Source organism: Gorilla gorilla, chromosome 20 (assembly GCF_029281585.2).
Source record: "Gorilla gorilla gorilla isolate KB3781 chromosome 20, NHGRI_mGorGor1-v2.1_pri, whole genome shotgun sequence".
Taxonomy (NCBI): Eukaryota; Metazoa; Chordata; class Mammalia; order Primates; family Hominidae; genus Gorilla; species Gorilla gorilla.
This window is the reverse complement of record NC_073244.2, coordinates 69,766,429-69,793,250: the sequence shown is the minus strand read 5'-3', so window position 1 is coordinate 69,793,250 and position 26,822 is coordinate 69,766,429. Positions and strand designations below refer to the sequence as shown.

At 44.4% G+C, this 26,822-nt stretch overlaps 2 protein-coding genes across 3 annotated transcripts in view; both read right to left on the bottom strand.

Annotated features, from left to right (window-relative positions):
- Positions 1-227: 227 nt before the first annotated feature.
- Positions 228-9,762, bottom strand: ZNF551 (zinc finger protein 551). The gene is made up of 3 exons (XM_019015380.4): positions 8,995-9,762; positions 5,855-5,978; positions 228-4,759 (listed from the first exon to the last, which is right to left on the bottom strand). The coding sequence occupies exons 1-3, from the start codon at positions 9,310-9,312 to the stop codon at positions 2,952-2,954; spliced, it is 2,250 nt and encodes a 749-aa protein (XP_018870925.2). The 5' UTR covers positions 9,313-9,762; the 3' UTR covers positions 228-2,951.
- A 2,312-nt stretch (positions 9,763-12,074) lies between these two features.
- ZSCAN4 (zinc finger and SCAN domain containing 4) overlaps positions 12,075-26,822 on the bottom strand; it is a 28,060-nt gene continuing 13,312 nt past the window's right edge. The window contains exons 1-5 of one of the 2 annotated variants that reach the window (XM_019015014.4): positions 22,037-22,316; positions 20,670-20,995; positions 14,695-15,195; positions 13,160-13,325; positions 12,075-13,073 (exon numbers count right to left, since the gene is read on the bottom strand). In XM_019015014.4, the coding sequence (XP_018870559.2) occupies positions 12,334-13,073; positions 13,160-13,325; positions 14,695-15,090 (1,302 nt within the window). In that variant the 5' untranslated portion in view covers positions 15,091-15,195; positions 20,670-20,995; positions 22,037-22,316 and the 3' untranslated portion in view covers positions 12,075-12,333. Of the gene's footprint in view, positions 13,074-13,159; positions 13,326-14,694; positions 15,196-20,669; positions 20,996-22,036; positions 22,317-26,822 lie in introns of those variants that run through there. The other variant, XM_063700934.1, reaches the window with a different exon arrangement.

Below are 26,822 nucleotides of genomic sequence, written 5' to 3'. Positions count from 1 at the left end.
GCACTGCACTCCAGCCTGGGTGACAGAGTGAGACTCTTGTCCCCAAAAAAAAAAAAAGAAAAAACAAATTGACCACGGCTGGGGCTGGAAAGTAGGAAAAATGCTTAAGGCCAGGAGTTAAAAGACTAGCCTGGGAGACCCTGTCTGTGTGCACGTGCACACACACACACACACACACACACACACACACACACATACATGCAAATTCTAGAATGGGTGGTGAGGAATTTTTAAAAGAAAATTTAATTTTACCGAAGAAGTTACACAGGTGGCAAATAAAAACATTAAAAAATGCTCAATATCATGAAGTTTTAGGGAAATGCAATGAAAACCACAGTGAGATACCACTATTCATACATTCAAAGAGCTAAAATAAAAAAGATTAGCCACATGAAGCACTGGCAGGGATGTAAAGGAACTGGGACTCTCACCCTTGGTGGGACTACAATAGGAAACATCCATTTAGATCAAATTTGGCATTTCTTAAAATGTTAAACGTTCACCTACATTGTAACTAAGACATTACAGTTTGAGTTATTAACACGAGGAAAATAAAACACATATCCATATAAAGAAATGAATTCAAGTATTTACAGCAGCTTTATCTGTAATATACAAAAATCTATAAATAATATAAATGTCCCTAAACACATGGATAAACACTGACTTATCCATAGAACAGCATGATACTCAGCAATACAAAGATTCATCATTTTTGAATCTCAAAATAATTATACAGCATGAAGAAAACCAGTTAAGTATATATATATATATACACACACACATATATAAACACATATGTATATATATACGTATAGGTATATGCGTATACATATGTGTATGTGTGTGTGTGTGTGTGTGTATGTATCTCAGTAAAAATTCCAGAAAATGCAAACTAATTTACTGTAAAGGAAATCAGTTGAACCTGAAGAGCTGGGGAAGGGAGAAAGATTATAAAAAGATACAAGGTAAATATATGGGTGACACATAAATTCATTTTTATGGTTGTAATGATGGTTTCATGGCTTTACCAAACTGTACACTTTGGATACGTGTACTTTGTTGCATGTCAGTTATACAAATTAGACCTTCAAAAAGCTTTAAAAAGTGGCTCAAAATTAAGAGCCTAGATGTTCTTTTTTTTTTTAAATCAGGGTGGCAACCTGATCTGGACTTCACCATCTCTCTCTCTCCTCATGCCCTGAGAGAGGCAACCTTGCCTCAGGGGCAGCAAATTTTGGCAAGCAATGAAGGCTGTTGCCACCTGAATTAATAGGAATGTTGGCTGAGTCACAAAAGCCACATCCCTGGACCGTGGAATGATCCTTCTCTCTATTCTTGTTCTCCTACCTGCATAGCAATGGCCTTGAGGTGAACAGCCCAGACAGGATACAAGGAGCCACAAAACCTTTATAGACTATTTTCTTTTTTTTTTTTTGGAGACGGAGTCTCACTCTGTCACCTGGGCTGGAGTGCAGTGGTGCAATCTCAGCTCACTGCAACTTCCGCCTTCTGGGTTCAAGCGATTCTCCTGCCTCAGCCTCCCAAGTCGCTGGGACTACAGGCGCATGCTGCCACGCCTGGCTAATTTTTTGTATTTTAGTAGACATGGGGTTTCACCATGTTGCCCAGGCTGGTCTTGAACTCCTGAGCTCGGGCAATCCGCCTGCCTTGGCCTCCCAAAGTGTTAGGATTACACCATGCCCGGCCAGACTATTTTCTGATAATGATCTCAGCGATAGTAAACAGAAGATCCTGAGAATTTCTGTATGCACTGATTCTACACAACCATATTCACTGGAAAATTTGTAGATGAACTTTTAGAAGAGTCATTCCATCTAATTTACTGCAGTCTTCTCCACTCCCCATTTACCTGGAGTTTCTGTCCCAATTACTGTTGAACCTGTAATTTCACCTCCACACCTATAGTCTGACAACAAATGGCACCAGTCTACACTGACTTATATGCCATGGCACATGGCTCCTTTGCAGGACCTGGGCAACAGATTCCCCTCACCAGTGCTAGGAATTATGTGGATCTCTTGTGGACAACTGAACAAAATTCACGTTCACAGAAGCACTGGGGATTGTCACAACTGCCTCCTTTTCATGGTGACCTCTGACCTGACAAAAATGGCACCAGGCCACAATACAGGAACACAAAGCCTGGCAGTCTTTACTTTGAGGCCTTGGGCAGCAGGCCAATTAGAGCAATACAGAACAAAGAGCTGTCTTCTGCCATTACATTGTCCCTTCTGAGTACAGAAAGTTTGAGATCTCCACAAAATCTATTCACCCCTTCATGCTAACATCACTATTCTGCTTACAAGTCATTCTATGCAATGAATAGAACACCCAAGATTAAAGGTGCATAAATTTTTTTAAAACCTTTATAAAAACATTATAAATTAGAGCAATGTGTACCAAGCAGTTTCCAGGCTGGTGAATCAGAATGTGGAAAAATTCATTACAAGCATCATGTGAGACCGACAATGTTCCTTAAAAAGGTAATCCTTAGAAAGCTGACAGCACAACTCAGATTCTCTGGACCACAACTGGGTCAGGTGTATACTCTAAAGTCAGAGAAAAGACATGAAGACCCCCTACATGCTTGGGCTATTAATAATTTCCCCAAGCAAATGTGAGAGTACAGAGGTTTGCTTCTCTGAGCACTGTGGGGAAGTGACTCATGCACATGGTGTGCACCTGCCAGGTGGTAGGGGTGAAATGTGAAATGGCTTCAGCCTCAGAAATTGGCAGTGACATAAATCAGGCTATAGGCCTCGGCAGATTAGAAATTACAATGAACCTCCTCAGAGCTTCCCACATACCTGAAACTTATGAAGAATACCCCACTGTGGGTGCTCAAAGTTTAAATTTACGAAGATGGCTACCACAGTCTCCTCCAGTGCTATTATACTGAATAAAGAAATAGCACATTCCCTTCACATTTAAGGCCTTTCTTCAGTGTGAACTCTCCGATGTCGAATGAGGTTAGATTTGCGGCTAAAGGATTTCCCACATTCACTGCATTCATAAGGCCTTTCTCCAGTGTGAACTCTTTGGTGCTGAATAAGGTCTGATTTGTGGGTAAAGGGTTTCCCACATTGACTGCACTCATAAGGTCTTTCTCCAGTGTGACCTCTCTGGTGTTGAATGAGGCTAGAGCTCTGGCTAAAGGATTTCCCACATTCACTACATTCATAAGGCCTTTCTCCAGTGTGAACTCTCTGGTGTTGAATGAGGCTAGCACTTTGGCTAAAAGACTTTCCACATTCACTACATTCATAAGGCCTTTCTCCAGTATGAAGTCTCCGGTGCTGAATGAGGCCAGAGCGCTGTCTAAAAGATTTGCCACATTCACTGCACTCATAAGGTCTTGTGCCAGTATGAATTCTCCGGTGTTGAATGAGGTCAGATTTGCGGGTAAAGGATTTTCCACATTCACTGCATTCATAAGGTCTTTCTCCAGTGTGAACTCTTTGGTGTTGAATCAGGATAAATTTGCGGCTAAAGGATTTCTCACATTCACTGCACTCATAAGGCCTATCACCAGTGTGAATGCTGCGGTGTCGAATGAGGTTAGAGAATTGTCTAAAGGATTTCCCACATTCTCTGCACTCATAAGGTCTTTCTCCACTGTGAATTCTCTGGTGTTGAATGAGTTCCGATTTGCAGCTAAAAGATTTCCCACAATCACTGCACTGATAAGGCATTTCTCCAGTGTGAACTCTTCTATGTCGAATGAGATTGAAGATTTGTCTAAAGGATTTCCCACATTCACAGCACTGATAAGGCCTTTCTCCAGAGTGAACTCTCTGGTGTCGAAAAAGGCTAGAGCTTTGTCTAAAGGATTTCCCGCACTCGCCACATTCATAAGGCCTTTCTCCAGTGTGAACTCTCTGGTGTTCAATGAGGTTAGATTTGTAGCTAAAGGTTTTCCTACATTCACCACACTCATGACGCACTCCTCCAGTGTGACGTCTCTGGTGGTGAATGAATTCAGATTTATGGATAAAGGCTTTCTCACGATCACTGCATTCATAAGGCCTTTCTCCAGTGTGAATTATCTTGTGTAAGATTAGGTGGCACTTTTTGCTAAAGGATTCCTCACATTCACTACACTCAAACATCTTTTGTCCAGTGTGAATTTGCTGGTGCTCAACAAGTGTGTTCTTGCAAGTGAAGGCTTTCTCACATTTGCTACACTCATAAAGCCCTCCTTCAGAACAGACATTCCGATGCTGAACAAGTGTGTGTTTGTGGCTTGAAGCTTTTCTGTATTCACCCCACTTGTAATAACTTTTTGCATTGAAAAATGCCTGTATATGCTTGCTGCTGCTACTGTGTGGCTCCTCACCACTGGGAGTGGCTTCGTGTTGGAGTAGGTCCATGGGGGCTGGGAAGGCCTCCCCACAGGTGAAATAATTCAACACATGGAATCTGCAGCCGGTCACAAATGTAGCCTCATCCACCTTCCTTTTCCAGGGCTCTTCTTCATTGTAATGCTTTTGATGCTGGTGAAGGTCAGCACTGAAGCAGAAGCCTCTCATGCTTGTGCTACCCAAGTATGACTTTTGCACAGGGGATGTGGTTTGGTGCTTAGCCACAGGCAAAATGTCTTTCAAGACTGGGACACACATCTTAATCTCACTGAGGTGAGTTTTCTGGGTGGGTGTATTGCCCTTAGAAGTCCTGACCTGTATAGATACACTCTGCTCAGAAGCTATCGCCTCATTCTCCATTCCATGGCAATAACCTGAAAGCAGAGAAATGCTGATGAAATGCATGCTGACTTTCATGGAAGGAGAAAGATGTATCACAAAAATGTGTGAGACACAAGAACTGAGTGCATGGAACTGTTCTGAGAACAACGGAACTGGGGAGGAATAGGCTGGTTTGAAGTACTGGGCTTTTTAAGATTTTAGAGATGTCATCTCATCACGCAAAGGATACAAGGATGAGGTATAGCACAGGAGGAGAAGGAGGGTCTTCAACTCACTCTCTGCCAAAGCCCTCAGCAGGACTTTGTCTGCTAGTGATGTATGTGCTGTACAGAAGACTGCTGTTGTCCAGTCCTAGGAAAATCCAATTGAAACTTGATAGCTGGTGATCAAGGAGGACTATTTGAGGCTGTGTGCATACCTCACAACACAGTGAGTCAAGACTGAACAACACTGAAAAGAAGTGAGCTGTGGAGAGGAACAAGTGACACATGGAGACCACGAGGGTGGAGGTAGCCAAACACTGGAAGTGACAGATGAAACGACAATTCAGCACAGTATTGTATAGGGAAGTAGAAGTAGAAACGAGTTATGGCCAGTGGCACTTGCACCAAAATACTGCTGGACACATCACAGGTTCTGGATATGATTCTAATACAACCATGATGTCATGCCCTTCCCCAGCTGCCACTCACTGGGGCCAGGCCTCCTCTGAGACCATCTTGCTTTGTTTACTCTGTGAAGCAACTAGGTCTCTCCCTGCAGCCCTCATTGTGCTACCACATAACACATGAATGATGTAAGTCTTAAGGAAAGAGAGGACAAGGGAGTGACCAGCACTCACAAAAAACACTCAAAGGAGAGTCTTGTAAAAAGAGCTCCATAGTTCACGTAAGTAGTAACTATGACAATGCCTGTAATTTCTGATATAGGTGGACATAAGGAAATGGCAGCTAGAGGAAAAGGGCAGAAACTGGGCCACAAGGTACCATGAATCTGTACACAGTCATCCTGACAGGGGGAAGACAAGAAAAATAAGATCGACTAGGCTGACAGCAAGACTCCTGAGACAGAGGTAACTCTGGGTTCAAAAAGAAAAGCAGACACTCGGAGGGATGCTAGGGCCTTACCCAGGGATGTTACATGTGCAAAGTTCTCCAGCATCACATCGCAGTACAGGAACCTCTGAGACTCATCAAGGAGCTCCCACTCTTCTTGGGAGAAATAAATGGCCACATCCTCAAAGGTCATACCCTGTCACAGCAGGAATAGTTCAATCCACGATCAGACCCGGAGTTCATTATCCTCTTGCCCCCAACATCCATCCCCAGGTCACCCTATTGCCCACCTCAGCGGAGATAACCAGCCACAGTGCCACCGATGCCTACCCTCTCCCCACAGTTCCACTGATACTGAGTCCTCGAATAGCAACAACAGGCCTGTGAACAGATAGATGCTATCTAAGCTCTGGGCTTGGCAGGTAGGCTATACCTCTCGTTACTCACAAACACCAGCTAGAGAGAGAACTGGCCATAGACAGGGTGTGAGTGATCTGACGTTTGTCTTGTCAGGCAATACCCCTGAAGTCCCCAGGATTGATCTTCCAAGACACAACTAACACGGGCTTACCCTTTACCCCTCTGACTCCAGTTCACCCATATGGCCCTCAGTTTATTCTCTCTCTTCTCATGTACATCACTCTTTGAACCACACCTGTCTCACACAGCTGCATTCCCACAGCCACAACCTCAAAGGTCACACAGCTTTTCCATGATTGGGACAGTTCATTCCATTATCAGTATCTCTCCTAGGACCCCAAATTCATCCCTGCTGCATCTATCCCCTGTTCATCCTCCTCTCCATCTTCTCATTTGAAAGAATGCAACAGGGCCTGGTGACACTAATGCCCCCTCTCTCCTTATGGTCCCATTGGTCATTGTGTTCTCCCACAGCAACAACAGGCAGGTGGGCAAGTATCTAAGCTCTGAGCCTGCCATGCAAGGAACCATACTCTCTTGTAAGGAAACTCTCCTGGAAGACAACAGACCATGGCTCCCAAACACAACCAACGGTCTTGGTTCATACTTCACCCTTGTGTCCTCAACACCAAGGAGCCACCACTTCACATTCTTGTCTCCATGTGCACATCACTCTACCACACTTCTCTCACAGTGTCACTCCCACAGCCACAGCTTACTTCCTGCCTCATACCATGAGCATCTCCTTGGCCTCCCAACTGGTTACTCAGCACATGGGGCCCAGAGAGTGGCTGGCAAATTCAAATACGGTTCAGTACTATCCCAGATCTCTAACTGCACCTAAAGTTAGGGGCAGCCTCAAGTCATACCATGAAGGCCTTTCTACCAGACTATTCCTTGCTTCAACCTCACCCATCAAGAATCACCTGTGGATCTCAGATAACCAAGGCCTCTTCCACTTCTGGGCTGTGATTGCTGTCCCCCCACCAGTCACAGCCTTCCTCTCTCCAACTACCACTAATTCAAGGTCCAACCCCAGTGGCTCTCTACCCCAGGCCCATCGAGTCCCACAGATGGCCAATTGTGCCCCTAAGATAACGTGACAGCCTGACTGAAACTTCCCAGATCCCACCAAGAATTAATATAAAACCCTGGTCAGTCTGCAGAGAGGTGAATACGCACCAGTCCTAGCATCATCCTGTCTAACTCCTATGCCTCTACATTCATCTCACGTCTACTCACCCCTGAGAAGCCTTGGCCACATGCTAGATCATAATCTCTGTACGACCCTCACCGTGAACACTTCTGTCCAAGACCTGTGTTGCAACACCTCACACAACCAGGGGCTCACGCAGGAGACCTGTCCTTGACCTTCCCCTCCCCTTCCTTGACAACTATTATCATTGTGAGCAGGCTTCCCCTCTACTAAATGTGATCCACAGCTCCACCCCGGCCCACAGATTGTCCACTACCTTTTGGAAAAGTCTCCATTCTGAATCTCTCCTCACTGTTCCCGACCTACAGTTCCAGCAGCCCATGAACCATTCTCTGAAAGCTCTCATACTCTTAGCAGGTCAAAAATAAAACTTCTGATATCCCAAATGAAAACTACTCCTACCATGTACTTCCCCATCTTAGTTGATGGAGCTTCCACACTTCTAACTGCCATAATAAAACCTTTCAGTCATCCCTGACTCCACTCTCTTTCTCAAAACTAAAAATTCAGGCAGCCCTACTTAAAAAATGAATCCAGAATCCAACTGCTTCTCGCATCTTCACAGCCACCATTTTGGCCTATCACATTCTATCACATTCACCTGGCCTATCCCAGTAGTCTCCTCCCAGGTCTCCCCACCTCATCCTTCAGTCGGCTTCCCATGCAGCAACCACAGGGAGCCTAATAAGACCAGAACCAGATCACCTCCCTCTTCCACTCCAAACCTCCCACTGTTACTATTAAGTAACGGATAGACAACTCAACTTCTCAGGGAACCATTCCGGGTCTGACTTCTACCACACTGCTCCCTATTCTCATGAGAAGAAAATAATTGTAGGTTCCTGAACTATCTCAGCCTCCTCTCCAAACTTAGCATATACTGGTAACTTTGCCTTGGACAACCTTCTACATCTCCTTTCCCCCGGCTGCCAACAGCTTCATATAATCTAACCTGGACTTAAGACTCTGGGCTTTGTATTTGCTCAAAGTCTCAGGGCCCAAGGCTAGACGAGTGGCGAGGCTCAGGTCGCCCAATGACCCTGGTCCAGTTTTGGAGCCAGGTGGCCTGGGCTGGCTGCACTATCTCCGCACCTCAGTTCTCAGTGCTGACTTTACCAGCTGCGTGAGCTTGGACAAGAACTCAGTCTTCCTATGCCTAACTACTATTACCTCTCTTCAGCCTGTTCTTCCCCTGAGCAACTTTTGGATAGCTTTAGGAAATCCTAGCCCAGTGTCCCTATCTGTTCACAAATCTCGAAGGCTGCCAGTGTCCTCAGAATCGTCAAATTCGTCAGGTGCAACTCTGCCTCACTCTATGCTCCTGCAGACCCGAGACGGACCCCAGGCTCCTGAATCCACCCCCAGCTTAGTCGCAGCTCCAAGTTCTGCACGCGCCAGTCCCCTGCCCGTCACATTTCCGTACACACTGGGCGTCACAAACGGGTCCAATCCACAAGCGCCTTCTGGTCCAGGGTACTGGGGCCTGGGCTGCAGGGCTGTGAGCAGGCATCCCTCACTGGGCCTTAGGGCTTCTGCTGGGGGAGGGTAGGCGAGACCCGGAGGACGCACAACTCACCTGAGCCGAGTCCCTCAGCGTGACTGCCGCCATTGAGCTCCGTGGACTAGGCGGGGAGCGGCGGCCGACCGGGGCGGGCATTCGAACACAACAGTCCCTATCCCGGGCCTGGCGCAGCTCACCCGAGGTGGCGTCGCAGAACCTCTGGCCCACTTTCGCGCCTTCTCTGTCCCGTCCCTCAGTCGCGACCTCCGCTGCAGAGACTGGCGGGCTAGACAGACAGGACATAGGCCAAAATGACCGCCACGAGGAGGACGCCGGAAGTTCCGGCCCGTCGCGCTGCGCATGCGCGGAAGTGTTCCTATCCTGGGCTGTCATTGGCTCAACTCCGCCGCCGTTTTGCGCTCTGCACTCTGGATAATGTAGTTTCCAAAACTCCACAGAGCCCTTCGGAGTGTATCCACCGCTTTGACCTCTGCGAACTTGTATTCTGAGGTGCTGTGCCCCGTGCAGGGAGATGGCGACTTCGGCCTCTAGGGGAGAAGGAGGTATTTACTCCTTCTTAAAGGGGCTTTTCCCAGATTTCTGGGAAGTGTTTTCCGTAACTGATCACTTAAGTGTTTAGAGACATTATTTCAGACTCCACGAAGCTCAGGGTGCCCCTAGAGGCAAAAAAATATTATTTCAGGGGGTTGGGCGCGGTAGCTCATGCCTGTAATCCCAGCACTTTAGAAGGCCGAGGCGGGCGGATCACCTGAGGTCAGAAGTTCGAGACCAGGCTGGCCAACATGGCGGAACCCCATCTCTACTAAAAATACAAAAATTAGTCGGGCGGGCCGGGCGCAGTGGTTCACGCCTCTAATCCCAGCACTTTGGGAGGCCGAGGTGGGTGGATCACGCGATCAGGAGTTCGAGACCAGCCTGGCCAACAAGGTGAAACCCTGTCTCTACTAAAAATACAAAAATTAGCCGGGCATGGTGGCGAGCGCCTGTAATCCCAGTACTTGGGAGGCTGAGGCAGGAGAATCGTTTGAACCTGGGAGGCAGAGGTTGCAGTGAGTCGAGATCGCGCCATTGCACTCCAGCCTGGGCGACAGGGGGAGACTCCGTCTCCAAAAAAAAAAAAGAAAAAAAAAATTTGGATTTTGGAGCATTTTGGATTTTAGATTTTTGGCTCAGGGATATTCAACCTGTATTTTGTTCTCATTAAATAGGTTTCTCTTTCACTTTGTTATTGTTTGATATACTAAAGTTTTAATTTTCATGAAGTCTAATTGGTCTATTTTTCTTTTGTCACATGTGTATTTGGTGTCAAATCCAAGAAATTATGGCCAAATTCAATGTCATAAAACTTTCACCCTATATTTTCTTTTAAGTGTTTTATAGTTTTGGGTCTTATGTTTAGGTTTTTAGTCCATTTTGAGTTCATTTGTGTTTTTGGTGTTAGGTAAGGGTTCACCTTCATTCCTTAGCATGTGAATATTTAGTTTTCCCAGCATCATTTGCTGAAAAGATCATCGTTTCCCCATTGAGTGGTCTTGGTAGCTTTGTTGAGATCATTTGACCATATACATTACTATTGCAAATGATATTGTTTTCTTAATTTCCTTTTCAGATTTTTCATTGTTAGTGTATGGAAGGGCATATGAGTTTTACATGTTGACTTTTGCATGTTGACTTTGAATTCAGCTACACAGGTGAATTTGTTTATCAGTTCTTTTTTTTTTTTTTTTTTTCCCAGACGGAGTCTCACTCTGTTGCCCAGGCTAGAGTGCATGGCTTGATCTCGGCTCACCACAAGTTCCACCTCCCAGGTTCAAGCAATTCTTCTGCCTCAGCCTCCCAAGTGGCTGGCACTACAGGCGCCAGCCACCATGCCTGGCTAATTTCTGTATTTTCAGTAGAGTGAGGGTTTTACCATGTTGGCCAGGCTGGTCTTGAACTCCTGACCTCAGGTGAGCCACTGCGCCTGGGCTTTTTTGTTTTTGTTCTTGAGACAGTGTCTTGCTCTGTCACCCAGGGTGGAGTGCAGTGGCGCGATCTCAGCTCACTGCAACCTCTGCCTCCCGGGTTCAAGCGATTCTCCTGCCTCAGCCTCCTGAGTAGCTGGGGTTACAAGCATACACCACCATGCCCAGCTAATTTTTGTATGTTTAAATTAATCAAAGTTGCCAGCAAAAAAAAAAAAAATTATTAATTCCTCCCTTAGAAGTTACAATAAACATCTTTTAAAAAATTTTTTGAGCCTGTCACCCAGGCTGGAGTGCAGTGGTCTGTTCTCAGCTCACTGCAACCTCTGCCTCCCAGGCTCAAGTGATCCTCTCATCTCAGCCTCCCAAATAGCTGGGATTACAGGCGCATGTCACCAAACCTAGCTAATTGTTTTTTTGTATTTTTTGTACAGATGAGGTTTTGCCTTGGTGCTCAGGCTGGTCTCAAACTCCTGGACTCAAGTGATCTGCCCGCCTCAGCCTGACAAAGTGCTGGGATTACAGGCATGAGACACTGTGCCCAGCCTAAACATCTTTAATCTAATTCGACCTTCAAATAACTACTGGATTGCTTCACATGTAATGCAGGGACCCTGTAACAGGACCTTTGGGGATGAATTCTTTAGTATTTGTGTGAGAAAAGCTTTATTCTCCTCCACCTTTGAAAGATAATGTTGCTGGATATAGATGTTAGGGTGGGGTTTTATTTTTTGTTCTAAATTTTGAACTTTCACTCCATTCCCTTCTGGATTATCTGGTTTCTGACAAGAATTCTACTCTAAATCTCATCCTTGTTCCTCAGCAGGTAAAGTGCCCTCTCCCACCTCCATCTTCTTTCAAGAATTTCTCTATCTTTGGCCTTCTGTAGTTTGAATATGATGTACCTAGTTGTAGGTTTTTGGTATTTACGCTGCTTCCTCTTCTCTGAGATTTCTGGATCTGTGGTTTGGTGTCTATGATTAATTTTGGACCTCCAAGTGGAGGTTGCAGTGAGCCAAGATCACACCACGGCACTCCAGCCTGAGCGACAGATCAAGACTCTGACTCAGAAAAAAAAAAAAAGCCGGGCACGGTCACTCATGCTTGTAATCCCAGCACTTTGGGAGGCCGAACCACTGCGGCCGGCCCCATCTCTTTTTTTGAAAAAGGATATCAACATTATGGATTCATTCATTTATTCAACAGAAATTTATTGGTTCTTGGAAATGTTCCACTTTCCCAACCACTTGGAATACTTTAGTGAACAAAACTGACAAATTCCATGCTCTCCTTAGCCTTACATTTTAATGAAGCAATACAATAAATTGAAAGCATAATCAGGAGATTATATCTTGTATCCTAATTAGATAAATACTATAGGAATATACATACTTGCATACATATTTATACACATTATCAGACCAGCAGCTTAGGAAGCTTCTGGTGTGGAGGGAACACTTGGCAGGGTAATTTTCTCATGAGTCCTCATATGGCGGTGGTATGTGGATGACTGGCGGTAGCTTGTCTTACAAAAGGGACATGTATAAGGCTTTTCTCCTGTGTGGATTCTCTCATGAGACCGCAGGTTGGTTTTGTGGCTGAAGGACTTTTTACACATGCTGCATGTGAAAGGCTTCTTTCCTGTGTGAATTATCTGATGCACCCGTAGGTCTGATATCTGGAAGAAGCCTTTTTGACACTCGGGACAAACAAATGGCCTCTCATTCCTGTGTCTTCTCTGGTGAGCTAATAAGTGACAGTGATACTTAAAGACCTTGGGGCATTCTTCACATTTGTATGATTTTCGGACTCCATGGGATCCTTTCTGATGTACCTCACATGTGGAGTTTCCCTCATTGCTCTGGTGGGTAAGGGCAGACTCAGGGGAGGACTGCTCTGGTTGAGAGATACACCCTGCTCCCATCACCATAGGGACACCTTGGAAAGTGATTCCATTTATGGACCCTTCCTGAGATCTAGCAGTGACTAGCTCTGCTCTTTTTGAGTTGTATGGGTTGTCAGAAGAAACACCTCCCTCTTCAGGCCTAGGACCGTTCTCTTCCTGGATGATGATTAGGGAAACTATTTGATTGCCTTGATTAGTAATATTTTCATTTACTTGAGTAGTTTTCAAAGAACTGTTCCAGCCATCTTGTTCATCTTCATATCCTGTGAAAATAGACACTCAATGAAGTTGTACTTAAGAAGGGGTCCACATAGAACACTCCTCAGTTGTGCAGATTCACCTGACTTACCTTGTCCTGTTTCTAAGGAAGTATCTTGGGAAGTCTGGGAGGGTGTCCCCATGTTTGCTTCTCTTGTGGTTTGGGCATTCACTTGTTTTGTGAGATGAACAATGACATCTCTTAAGGGCATATCCTCAGAAAAGAGAGCTTCCTGTCCCTGCATGTGGACGTGGACCTGTAAAGAAAGCCAGATCACCGTTGTATCTGAATCTGTTGTGTAACAGAAGACTTTTTGGAAAAGTGGTCCTTACCAGGCTCTCACAAGCTCCCTCAAGTATTGGCTATCACATATTTTGTCCACCATCTCTGATGGTGTTATTCTTGTTATACAAGCTCTTATGTTTAATAAAGTCACATGGACATTGAATTTACAAGTACTGAATCATTTCCCCTAGGAAAAATTCAGGGTTAGTTTCCTGTGAGCTTCTGGCTACATTATTTTTGTCAACTGATCAATACATGAGTTTGTTTTATGTGTGTATATGTTCAAAGACACCCCATTTAATATATATTATTGATTAATTCTGAACTCAGAGGATCCAACACATGTATTATCTCCATAATACATAGCAACTTTCCTGCACTTAGGAAGACTAGACAGTGTTTCAGCATTTTACTTCAGTGTCACTTTAAACAACAAAGTTATCAATAAAAAGCAAAAAAAAAAAAATGTGCCACTAAATAGACTGTGAAAAGGACACTTATTTACACTGTAGGAACCAAAATAGGAAGTGAGGTTGTGGCCTTGTTCAACCTCACCTGGAAACATGCACCTAAGGTAAATCAAATATTTTACCACCTGCACATATCTGAAAATGACGGAGAAGATGCCTCAGGTATTTATTTTAAGCTTACAAATAAATTTTAGCAATTTTGCAAATATGGGCTCTGAGAATAAGGATCTACTGTAATTGCTTCTTTAGAATGTCTTTCTTGATTAGAGTTCCCTGACAGAAGAACAAGCTCTTGTCAAGACATTTCTTCCTCAACCTTGAGGTCTTCATTTAAATGTCAATTTCAGGCTGGTCTCACACCTGTAATCCTAGCACTTTGAGAGGCCAAGGCAGGCGGATCACTTGAGGCCAGGAGTTCGAGACCAGCCTGGCCAACATGGTGGAACGCTGTCTCTATTAAAAATACAAAAATTAGCCGGGCTTGGTGGAGCACGCCTGTAATCCCAGCTACTCTGGAGGCTGAGCCACGAGAATGACTTGTGCCTGGGAGGCATAGGTTGCAGTGAGCTGATATCATGCCAAAAAGTCAATTTCTCAGAGTCTGCCATTATGCAGACTAAAGTTAATCAAACATCAATATGTTTGGCTCCTATATGTCCTACATAATAAACAGATATATACCTTTTTGCTTTTTTTCTTGAGAACTTAGGACATTGAAGATTATTCTTTGTGAGAATGGTGGGAGAGTGTGAGCTGACTAATAACTGGACCTCCAATAGCTTCTCTAACTTCCAGACAACTCTAACTGACTGTGATTTATTCCTTACTTTCCTTTGTCTCTCATCCCAGAAGTTAGAACCCTGTACTCACTAAGGCAGGTGGATTTATGCTGTCATCAGTCAGGTCTTCTATGAATCTCTCCAAGTTTTTGCCACTTGATTTCCATTTCTCTTTCACACTGGCTTTGTCATTGCAGTGGCCACCAATCATAAACTGCTCCAGGACTAATAGAGAAATAATTTCATCCTTGCTGTGCTTTTCTGGTTGCAGCCATGAGTGAAAGATCCTATAAAGTCTTTGCAATTCCTGCCTTGCATATGAATTATTGCTGTCTTGAAATGAATTGAGCACCATTCTTGAGAACTCAGAAATCCCTTCTTCTCTCTGAACAGCAGGTCCTTGGCTTTGTTGAAATGCTGAATTTTCTGATCCAAGATTATTCTCGGATGGTTCACACTGAAATATGGTTCTTAGATCTAAAGCCATTCTTAGCAATAATTCTCAGAGAGACTTTACTTTGATGATTCAGTCTCTTGCCTTGTGTCTCTAGGGATTTGTTTCAACAGTTGGTAGATTCTTTAAAACTGCAAGCTAGAAATAGAAAAGAGATGAGTAATTAATTGCACCACTGGCATAATTAAAGACAAATCAACCAAAAAGTTAGGCCTAGATGGCTGTATGGATGAATTCAAAGAAATAATTATAACTTAACATAAACTCTCCCAGAGCATATAAGAGGAAGCACTACCCACTTTAGTTACTGAGGTCAGCACTTCCTGATAACAAAATTTTACAAATACATTAAAATTATCCAAAACAAAATATTTGAAAATAAAATCTACTCACATATACATCGCAAATGGTGTTCATTTCCAAAATGCAGGAAGTTTGGGTTAAAATTCAAAAATCAATGCAATTTACTTCGTTAACGGGATATGGATACAAGAACGTAATAAAATCATCTCAATGAATGCATTTAAAATGTTTAAATGCCAATGTTTATTCCTGAAAAAGGCACTTAATAGACTAGAACTATTAGGAAATATCCTTGGCTGGGCACAGTGGCTCACTCCTATAATCCCAGAACTGTGGGAGGCCGAGGAGGGTGGATCACTTGAGGTCAGGAGTTCGAGACTAGCCTGGCCAACATGGTGAGGCACCATCTCTACTAAAAATACAAAACTTGCTGGGTGTGGTTGCTCATGCCTGTAATCCCAACAGTTTGGGAGGCTGAGGCAGGTGGATCACCTGAGGTCAGGATTTCGAGACCAGCCTGACCAATATGGTGAAACCCCATCTCTACTAAAAATACAAAAATCAGCCAGGCATGATGGCGTGCACCTGTAGTCCTAGCTACTCAGGAGGCTGAGATGGGAGAATTGCTTGAGCCCGGGAGGTGGAGATTGCAGTGAGTCAAGATCGCGCCACTGCACTCCAGCCTGGCCGACAGAGCAAGACTCTGTCAAAAAAAAAAAAAAAAAAAAAAAAAAAAAAAGCCACATGCACACACAAAACTTAGCTGGGTATGGTGGCACGTGCCTGTAAACCCAGCTACTTCAGTGGTGGAGGCAGGAGAATCCCTTGAACCCGGGAAGTGGGTGCGGCAATGAGCCAGGATCATGCCACTGAGCTCCTGCCTGGGTGACAGAGTGAGACTCTTTCTTAAAAAAAAAAACTTGATGTGAAAAATATTTTACAAAATAGTTACAACAAAATTTATTGTTAAAAGTTTTCTGCTTGAGCTATCATCTCTATGAAACATTGGATTGCTCCCTAACCAGTGAAATAAGGAAAGAAAATATTTCAAACATATTTATAGAGTCTTGATTTTGTTTACAAAGAGTATTCAATAAATTTGGTGGGGATGCAAATCAGTTAACCTCTATGGAAAACAGTATGGAGATTTCTCAGAGAACTAAAAATAGAACCATCATTTGATCCAGCTCGGTATCTACTCAAAAGGAAAGAAATCATTATATAAAAAAAGACACCTGCACTCATATTTTGATTGCAGCACTAGTCACAAGAGCAAAGTCATGGAACCAACCTAAGAGTCTACCAGTGGTTGACTGGATAAAGAAAATGTGAAATACATACCATGGAATATTATGCAGCCATAAAAAAGAATGAAATTAGTCCTTTGCAGCAACATAGTTGGAGCTGGAGGCCATTATCTTAAGTGAACTAACTCAGAAACAGAAAACCAAATACCGCATGTTCTCACTTATAAGTAGAAGCTAAACAGTGGGTACACATGGACATAAGGATGGAAATAACAGATGCTGGGAACTCCAGCGGGGGAGTTGGGAGGGAAATGGGTATTGAAAAATTACCCATTGGGTACAATGTTCACTATTTAAGTAATAGGTACACTAGAAGTCCAATTTCCACCAATATGCAGAATACTTTTGTAACAAACATGCACATGTACTCCCTGAATCTAAAATAAAATAAAATATTCACCAAATATTAGCCTAGGTGAATTTAGGGAGATGTCTATTACAATGCCAATAAACCAAAATGAACTGAATATTGTAATATTGTGTTATCACAAGCAGTTGAAATTAAAACAAAAAAACTCTTTTCACTGTGGCTCACGCCTGTAATCCCAACACTTTGGGAGGCCAAGGCGGGCAGATCACTTGAAACCAGGAGTTCAAGACCAGCCTTGCCAACATGGTGAAACCCCGTCTCTACTAAAAATATAAAAATTAGCCAGATGTGGTGGTGCATGCCTGTAATCACAGCTACTCGGGAGGCTGAGCAAGGAGAATGGGTTGAACTTGGGAAGCAGAGGTTGCAGTGAGTTGAGATTGGGCCACTGCGCTTCAGCCTAGGCAACACAGAAACTCTGTCTCAATAATAATAATAATAATAATCATCATCATCATCATCATCAGAAAATAAAGTATTAGAAACTGAGAGTAGAAGGGTGGTTGCCAGGGGCATGGGGTGGGGCATATGGGAAGATGTTGATCAAATGGTGCAAACTTTATTTATTTTGAGACAGGGTCTCCGTCTGTCAGACAGGCTAGAGTGCAGTGGTGCCATGACAGCTCACTGCAGCCTCAGCCTCCTGGGTTCAAGCGATCCTCCTGCTTTAGCGTCTTGAGTAGCTGGGACTACAGGCACGCACCACACTCAGCTAATTTTTAAAAAATTTTCTTTTCGAGACTTGGTCTCGCTATTTTGTCCAGGTTGTCTTGAACTCCTGGACTCAAGTGACTGCTCCTCACTCTAGCCTTTCTGGGATTACAGGCGTGAGCTGCTATGCCTGTGGCACACTTTCATTTATAAAATAAATATGTGGCCGGGCACGGTGACTCGCGCCTGTAATCCCAGCACTTTGGGAGGCCGAGACAGGCGTATCACTTGAGATGAGATATGGTGAAACCTTTTCTCTACTAAAAATACAAAAATAAGCTGGCTGTGGTGGTGCACACCTGTAATTCCAGCTACTCGGTAGGCTGAGGCAGGAGGATCGCTTGAACCCAGGAGATGGAGGTTGCAGTGAGCCGAGATCGTGCCACTGCACTCCAGCCTGGGCGACAGAGTGAAACTCCATCTCAAAATAAATAAATAAATAAATTAATTAATTAAATGTCACCATGTCCTTCTCAGGCTAGGGAAAAAAAATGAATATGCTCTGGAGATCTGATGTATGGCATGGTGGCTATAGCTAATATATATTGTATGCTTGAAATTTGCTAGATTTTCAGTGTTCTCATGATATAAAAAAGATAATTGGCTCACCCTTGTAATCCCAGTGCTTTGGGAGGCAGAGGTGGGCATATCGCTTGAGGCCAGGAGTTCAAGACCAGCCTGGCAACATGGTGAAACCCCACCTCTACTAAAAATTCAAAAATGAGTTGGATGTGGTGGCATGCACCTGTAATCCCAGCTACTTGAGAGGCTGAGGCACAAGAATCACTTGAACCTGAGAGGTGGGGGTTGTAGTGAACTGAGATTATGCCACTGTACTCCAGCTTAGGTGACAGAGCAAGATTCTGTCTCAAAAAAAAAAAAAAGATAACTATGTGAGGTGATGAATATGTTAACTAGCTTGATCGTGGTAATCATTTTGCAAAGTATACATATATCTATAGAGAGAAGTGTCACGTTGTACACCTTAAATATATACAATCTTTGTCAATTATACCTCAATAAAGTTAGGGAAAACAAGAAAAAGAGAAAGAAGTGAATGAAATAGAAAAGACAAGCCAGAATCCATACAAATGACACCTTTCTCTGGCTGAAAACTTATTAGGCACAGACATCTGCAAGGCCACTACCAGCTACACCCACTGTGTTGTGAAAGGATACATTCCTTAGGAAACATTCTTAGCACCTTTTCTGCTTGAATTTTTTTCCCATTAACAGTTACCATTCCTTAGAACTTTACTGCTTTAACCAAAGCTACTATTTTATGTTTATCTGTTTTTACTCCCTGTCCTTTCCTACTGATGTTTAGGATTCAGAAGTAAAAGTGAGTTTGCATTGCTTGAAATTGATTTCTAATCCCAAGTCAGATTATCTGGACAACTAGAGACACACCCTTTGAAATCCTGAATGGATAAAGAATTTAATCCCTTTTCTGTTAATATATCATTGCTATTTTTGTGTTTTTTCTCCAATTTTATATATGGTTAACATTTCAAAGATTTGTGCAATTTTGAAAAAAGCAAATTTCATGCCATAAAATCAGAAAATGGTAGGAGTAATACGTGGACACACAAAAACCTAACTGATTTCTGTTAGTTAATGTTATTTCCTGCTTTGTGTTAATCTCATCTAGTCCGATTAGACCAGATCTGCTACCCTGATCGCATCAGTTAATAAGGCAGAGGTGATCCTGGTAAAATCTCCTAGGAGGCAATGGAACACATTCTTGCCTTTCCCTAACCCAGTTGTCATAATGCTTCCAGTCAACGTTTATAAAATGCTAATCTGCTCACATCATACCCCACTCTACTCTCTGGATGGCTCCCCTTTGCCCTCAGGGAAAAGCACTGAGTCCTTGTCCTATGAGGCTTTCCTGGGCCAGCTCTACACTTCTCAAGCTCCATCTTAGGTGTTGTGGCTGGTTCTCTATATCCAGGGACATTGGTCTCTCTCTGTCTCTCTTTTTTTTTTTTTTCCTGTGGAACCCATGGCTTCCCCTTCATTTCACTTCCCTCCAAGTTCTCTTTTTGGATTACCCACCCTTTCTCCCCTATGACACACAGACCACATGTTCACACTTGGAGACATGCACTCCGTCCCACATAGACAAGACTGCAAAGTATTATGGCTTATTTCCCAGAACGTGGGAATTCAAAACAAGGCTCCCGGAGCTCTAATCTGGAGTCTGGCATTTACAAACTGTGACACAGGCATGCTACCCATCAGGTCTGGGTCTGTATCCTGGGCTTTATGATCTCTAATGACACCCAGCTACATATTTCATATAATGCAATACAAAGGAATTACTAAGCTGGGCACAGTGGCTCACATCTGTAATCCCAGCACTTTTGGAGGCTGAAAGTGGGCAAATCACTGGAGGCCAGGAGTTTGAGACCACACTGGGCAACATGGCAAAATCCTGTCTCTACAAAAAATAGAAAAATTAACCTGCTGTGGTGGTGTGCGCCTGTGGTCCCAGCTGCTCAGGAAGCTAAGGTGGAAGGATCACTTGAGCCTGGGGAGGCTGAAGCTGCAGTGAGCTGTGATTGGGGCTACTAAACTTTAGCCTGGGTGATAGAGATCTTGTCTCGAAAAAGAAAAAGAATTACTAGAACATAAAGTCATACAATAGACTTTTTGAAGAAAAATCTTCAGTCACACCAGGCCTTTATACAGAGTTCACAACATCAAGCCCTTTTGGGTCAGAGCTGTTGTAACAAAAGACCATTCCCTGCACCTGGGAGACCCCCATATCTCTGTAGTTAGGAATTTTCCTGAAATAGCTATGCCTACATACACATGTATACACACTCAAAGACACAAAATTATGTATACACACTCAAAGACACAAAATGTATACACACTCAAAGACACAAAATTTTCCTTCCATTATGGAAGCTTACCTCCTTCTTGGTTGACTGGGTAATCCCGGGCCGAACACTGAGCTGATGTGTGACTAGCTTTCCACACTGGGTTTATCTGATGTGCCTCCTAAGGCTGCTCCCTTTTATAGGGGCTGGGATCAGTGATTGATTTAAAGACGTGATTGGATAACACTTGTCTGTTGATTGAATTACTGATGGAATCTTCATCCAGCCCCAGCTCCATGTCAGTGATTGATTTAAAGACGTGATTGGATAACACTTGTCTGTTGATTGAATTACTGATGGAATCTTCATCCAGCCCCAGATCCATGTCTCTAATACAGTGTTCTATACCATCACTGGTCCTGGGTCAACAGGTCATAAACAAACACATTAATATTTCTGCAGGCTAGGTGCAGTGGCTCACACCTGTAATCTCAGCACTTTGGGAGGCTGAGGCAGGCAGATCACCTGAGATCAGGAGTTCAAGACCAGCCTGGCCAACATGGTGAAACCCTTTCTCTACTAAAAATACAAAAATTAGCCGGGCATGGTGGTGGGCACCTGTAATCCCAGCTACTTGGGAGGCTGAGGCAGGAGAATTACTTGAACCTGGGAGGCAGAGGCTACAGTGAGCCAAGATTGCGCCACTGCATTCCAGCCTGGGAGACAGAGCAAGACTCTGTGAATCCCTAGCCTGAGCAACAAAGCAAGACCCTGTCTCTACCAAAAATAATGTTAAAAATGTTAGCCAGGCATGGTGGCATGTCTGTGTAGCTTGTTTGAGCCAGGGAGTTCATGGCTACAGTGGATTATGACCGCCCCACTGAACTCTGGCCTGGGAAATGGAAGGAGACCAAGTCTCTAAAAACAAAACAAAACAAAACGAACAAAAAAAAAACCAAGCCTGTAATCCCAGCACTTTTGGAGGCCGAGGTGGGCGGATCACGAGGTCAAGAGTTCGAGACCAGCCTGGCCAATATGGTGAAACCCCATCTCTACTAAAAATGCAAAAATTAGCCAGGCGTAGTGGCACGTGCCTGTAGTCCCAGCTATTCAGGAGGCTGAGCAGAAGAATTGCTTGAACCACAGAGGCGGAGGTTGCAGTGAGCTGAGATTGTGCCACTGCACTGCAGCCTGGTCAACAGAGGTAGACTGTCTCAAAAACCAACAAACAAACAAACACACAAAAAAATACAAAATCTGCGGTAAAATGTAACAAGGTCCACATTAAATGAAAATATAAAGACAGGCCGGGTGTGGTGGCTCGCGCCTGTAATCCCAGCACTTTGGGAGGCCGAAGCAGGTGGATCATGAGGTCAGGAGTTTGAGACCAGCCTGACCAACATGGTGAAACCCGGTTTCTGTTAAAAATACAAAAATTATCTGGGCGTGGTAGCATGCGCCTGTAATCCCAGCTACTCAGGAGGCTGAGGCAGAAGAATTGTTTGAATCCAGGAGGCAGAGGTTGCAGTGAGCTGAGATTACGCCACGGCACTCCAGCCTGGACGACAGAGCGAGACTGTGTCTCAAAAAAAAAAAAAAAAAACAAAAAAAAAGAAGGAAAATATAAAGACAAACGTTAGTCTCACAAATTCTGATCAAGTTTTATTATAAATTACTCATAGAAACATGACAAACTTTTGCTCAAACTTTTAAGTTTTCAGAGATTTATGAATTACAAGGGTGGCAGAGGGCAAGGCTAATGCTGTGTCTCCTTCTGTGCGAATTCCAGGCTGGTGAAACAGAGGGGGCCCGGGACCCAGAGAAGGCATTCCTAATCCATCAAAAAGATGACAGGGGTTGAGACTAGGATTATATCAGTGGAAAGGGAGAAATTGGTGCATATTTTATATTGAGAAAGCATATGATGTTTGATAGACTTAACATGAAGCTTGAGAGAGATGGAGGAGTTAAAATGGTGAGAAGCGCCTGGTCACCTAGTGTGGTGGAAGCTGTGCCTTCTTCCCTGCACTCTCCCTCCCCACTTTCCACCCTCATACAGGCTGAGGCTTTGGTGGAGTTGAGAACGTATTGAAGGGGTGGGAGCTAATTACAGCCATGTGTTTCATCTGCTCCATCAGGCATGCAGCCTCTTGGGGCTTAGATTGTCCCCCTATCACTGTTGGGTACAGAGTTTGAATCTCCTGGTACTCCACTGATGAAATGTCTGCTTGACTTCCCCGCATTAGGAATTATGTTCTGAATCCTCACATTATAAGACTGTGTACTAGTCCATTTCTCCAAGGAGTTTCATCCACATATACTCCATACAGAGAAGTATCCCTGCTCCCGTCAAGAGCCAATTTTCCACTGGTGGTTTAGGTCCTGTCACCAACTATGTCATTAAACCAACTGTGACAGGAAAATTGGCTCTTGATGGAAGCAGGGATACTTCTCTGCTACAACAATGAAAAATGGGCTGAGCGCAGTGGCTCATGCCTGTAATCCCAGCACTTTGGGAGGCCGAGGCGGGTGGATCACCTGAGGTCAGGAGTTTGAGACCAGCCTGGCCAACATGGTGAAACCTCGTCTCTACTAAAAAAATACAAAAATTAGCCAGGCATGGTGGCAGGCGCCTGTAATCCCAAGTACTCGGGAGCCTGAGGCAGGAGAATCACTTGAACCTGGGAGGCCGAGGTTGCAGTGAGCCAAGATCGCACCACTGCTCTCCAGCCTGGGCGACAGAGTGAGACTCCGTCTCAAAAACAAACAAACAAACAATGAAAAACGTAGACAATGTGAGTACCACTGGAGGCCAGTTGTTAATTTGTGGTGGGTTGAAAGCATTTCCTGTCTGCTTCGCAGTCTCAAGGAGTTCCTTGAGCTCTGTAAGGAGCTGTAAGGAAAAGGTTTGGGGAAAAGCTGGCAATTTCTGTTTGGAGGAGGTTACTGGATTTTTGAGTTCAGATATACAGCCAGCTGTTGGACATGCTGGTGTGTAACTCTGGGAGCAGTTAGACCTGAGGCATGATGGTATCAGTAAGAGTAGTAATAGCATCAGGGATCATAATAACTAACCTTTAAGCAGTCAGGGCATATTTGACTCTGTTCTCAGTGCTTTCTGTATGTTAACCCATTTCCATCACAACAGTCCTGTAAAGTAGATCCTAAATAACTCCATTTTAACATCAAAGTAACAGAGGCACAGAGAAGTTCAGTACGTTGGCCAGTGCTACATAGCCTGTAAGTGGCTGGGCTAGGATTTGATACCTGGCTCCAGAGTGGGACTCTGAATGCTACATTAAGAAGGCAAAGACACACAGCCACTGTGTAAAACCAGCAGCTTTCTAGGGAATGGGCTAATGGAGGAGTGAAGGGCATGAGCAGGAGGATTTATCCTTGGGGAAACACAGATGGTGGAGGAAATGACCTGGTGATACCCCAACTTAGGCATAGAATAAACAGGCACAAAACAATAAAAATAAATGTGAAATCCACATAGTAATTTAATCAAATAAGGATATTACAAAGACAACTATCAAATGCTTTTCTGATCAATTGGGAAGGCAGGTAGTGCTGCCTTTGGTAAAAATAGATGGCCCGTTTACATCCAGCATCATCTCAACTTGTGTCTGGTGAGTATCCCCGCTCCAGTGTGAGTGAGGAAAATAACCTTTGTTTCCAAGAAGACAAAGCCAATCCGCCTCAGTATGTAGGAAACAGTGATTTCAATTAGAATAATAATAATAATAATAAAAACCTGGTAGGAAAATAAACAAAACTGTTAACTTTCTATTTTTTTCGAGACAAAGTCTTGCTCTGTCGCCCAGGCTGGAGTGCAATGGCACGATCTTGGCTCACTGCAACTTCCGCACCCAGAGTAGCTGTGATTAAAGGCATGCGCCACCACACCCGGCTAATTTTTGTATTTTAGTAGAGACGGGGTTTCACCATGTTGGCCAGGATAGTCTCAAACTCCTGATCTCAGGTGATCCGCCCACCTCAGCCTCCCCAGGTGCTGGGATTACAGGCGTGAGCCACCACACCTGGTGACTTTCTTTTCTTTCTTTTTTTTTTTTTTTGAGAAAAAATATTTAGTCAATTTATTTATTATTTATTTATTTTTGGTTGTTGCACCTACTTTAATAACAACTTCAAAAAAGGAACAACATTCATCCGGTTCTAAATGTCTTTATGAACGCAAAGACTGGGGTCCCCTGCCAGCTTCCGAGGCAGCCCTGCACCTCCCGTAGGTGGCCACACTTGGACCGCACCACTCCATTAGCTAAAAGCTACAACAGTCGTCAAGAGAAGGAAAGAACTGGAAAGCCAGCACGCGAAGCTTATCCAATGCTTCCAGTCATACAAGCAAGCTGCAGGATCTCATGGAGGTGCGTGGATCACCCCGTGGAAATTCTCCAGGGCGCACCGAAGCTTAGCATGTTTAGTGGAGACTTGGACAAAGCCCCGAGTCTGTACGGGACCTGTAGGAACCATGGCAGCCATCGGCTGCTTCATGAGGATCTGATACGGTTCCTTTTTAAAAAGTGCATTCTTCAAAAGGCAAACTACCCAATTCCCTTTTAAATATGAATACAATACAACTTATAATACATACACTTGTCAAAATTGTGTGCAAAGAACTGCCAAAGTGACTTTCTCAAATTAAAAAATTGTCATAAGATGATTTTCCGTAAACCTACTTGGGCCTCGCAAAGATATTTTAAGTATCAGTATTATTATTGAGACGGAGTTTCACTCTTGTTGCCCAGGCTGGAGTGCAGTGGCACGATCTCGGCTTACCACAACCTCCACCTCCCGGGTTCAAGCAATTCTCCTGCCTCAGCCTCCGGAGTAGCTGGGATTACTGACGTGGGCTGCCCAGCTTATTTTGTATTTTTAGTAGAGATGGGGTTTCTCCATTTTGGTCAGGCTGGTCTCGAACTCCTGATCTGGTGATCCACCCGCCTCAGCCTCCCAAAGTGTTGGGATTACAGGAGTGAGCCACCGCGCCCGGCCTTGGATTAATTTTAGAAAAAGGGTGACTTTAGGTCAAACACACATTTACAAAAGAACAATGATTCACCCAGGAGCTGACAGGTGCAGACTGATGTCAGTGAACCTGTCTGCTGGCTGCTTTTGTATGAGCTTTAAAAAAAAAGTATTAAAATTTAAAATACAAAATTTGACACCAAGTGTAAACATATTTGTGTCTGCAGACACTGGAGATACCAGGTGCCTCCCTGTATTTAGCAGCCTACACAAATGGTAAGGGGTGTGCTGCGGGATTTAGCCTGCTGGAGTGGCTGGGATGGGAAGAACCGCCAGAAGCCAAGTAGATACACTCCAGGAAAAGTATCAGAACTGAAGTTACAGAAAATGGAATCCTAGCAGCACAGTGGCAGCTAGATTCTTTTTGCTTTTGTCTGTAGCTTGCATTAGCAGAGTGCAATATGCAATTACTATGCACTTTACTATTCTAATCGTGCTGAGATCCCAAAAGGTAAAAGACCCCTATGCTTCCAGCCAGCAGCGGCTTTGCATGAGGACTGCCAGGCTCTCAGACCCCACATCCCTTGGCCTTCTTAGTGGGGAGAGCTCCCAGAATGCCGCTGGCTAAAAGCCTATTTTGCCCCTGGTCAGTCATGGAATAGCCCAGTTTAGCCTCATTGTTAATGAAGGACATCAGTCCCAGGCCGGTCTCCATGAGGAGGGGGCGCTCCACGACCAGCACGCGTGCGCTTGTCCTGGAAAAGGACTTTCGTTTTTGGCGTTTTTGACCTTGGATTCACAGAGCCTTGAAGCTTTCCATCTGGTAGAGTTGCTGTGTTCTCATCCGCAGCAGCCATAGCGTGTTGTATGAAATTGGCACAGGGTACGTTTGTGGACCAGGGATTCCATCTGTTTAAGAAGGAAAGGCGACTTCGCTTGCCCCACTGAATTCGAATCCCAAAACCTTCTCGCTTGTTGAGCGATTTAGGGGGAAATTGGAATTCTCCGCAGGAGACGGCATGCCATCCGGGCCGCCTGTCAGCCCTGGAGTCAGATGAAGCCGTCTTTACCGCTGAGCGCTCCCTGCCCCGTGACCAGCTCCCGCCGCTGCTTCTCACTGTCCCAGGGGCCCCTCGGCCGGCAGCCGCAGCCCCCGGGTATCGCTGTCCTCCACGGCCGCACGACCGCGCCGACTCCTCCACCGCCCCGGGTGCTGCGGGGCGGGAACACCAAGGATTCCCTGACCGGGGCGGCGCT

Bases quoted from the DNA above. Each gene is read 5' to 3' on its own strand.
- ZNF551 (XM_019015380.4), bottom strand. From the start codon at position 9,312: ATGACAGCCCAGGATAGGAACACTTCCGCGCATGCGCAGCGCGACGGG. The intron at 5,979-8,994 runs GTGAGTTGTGCG...CTGCTGTGACAG, and splicing joins CGCTGAGGGACTCGGCTCAG to GGTATGACCTTTGAGGATGT. The intron at 4,760-5,854 runs GTAAGGCCCTAG...CTCTGCTTTCAG, and splicing joins TGCACATGTAACATCCCTGG to GTTATTGCCATGGAATGGAG.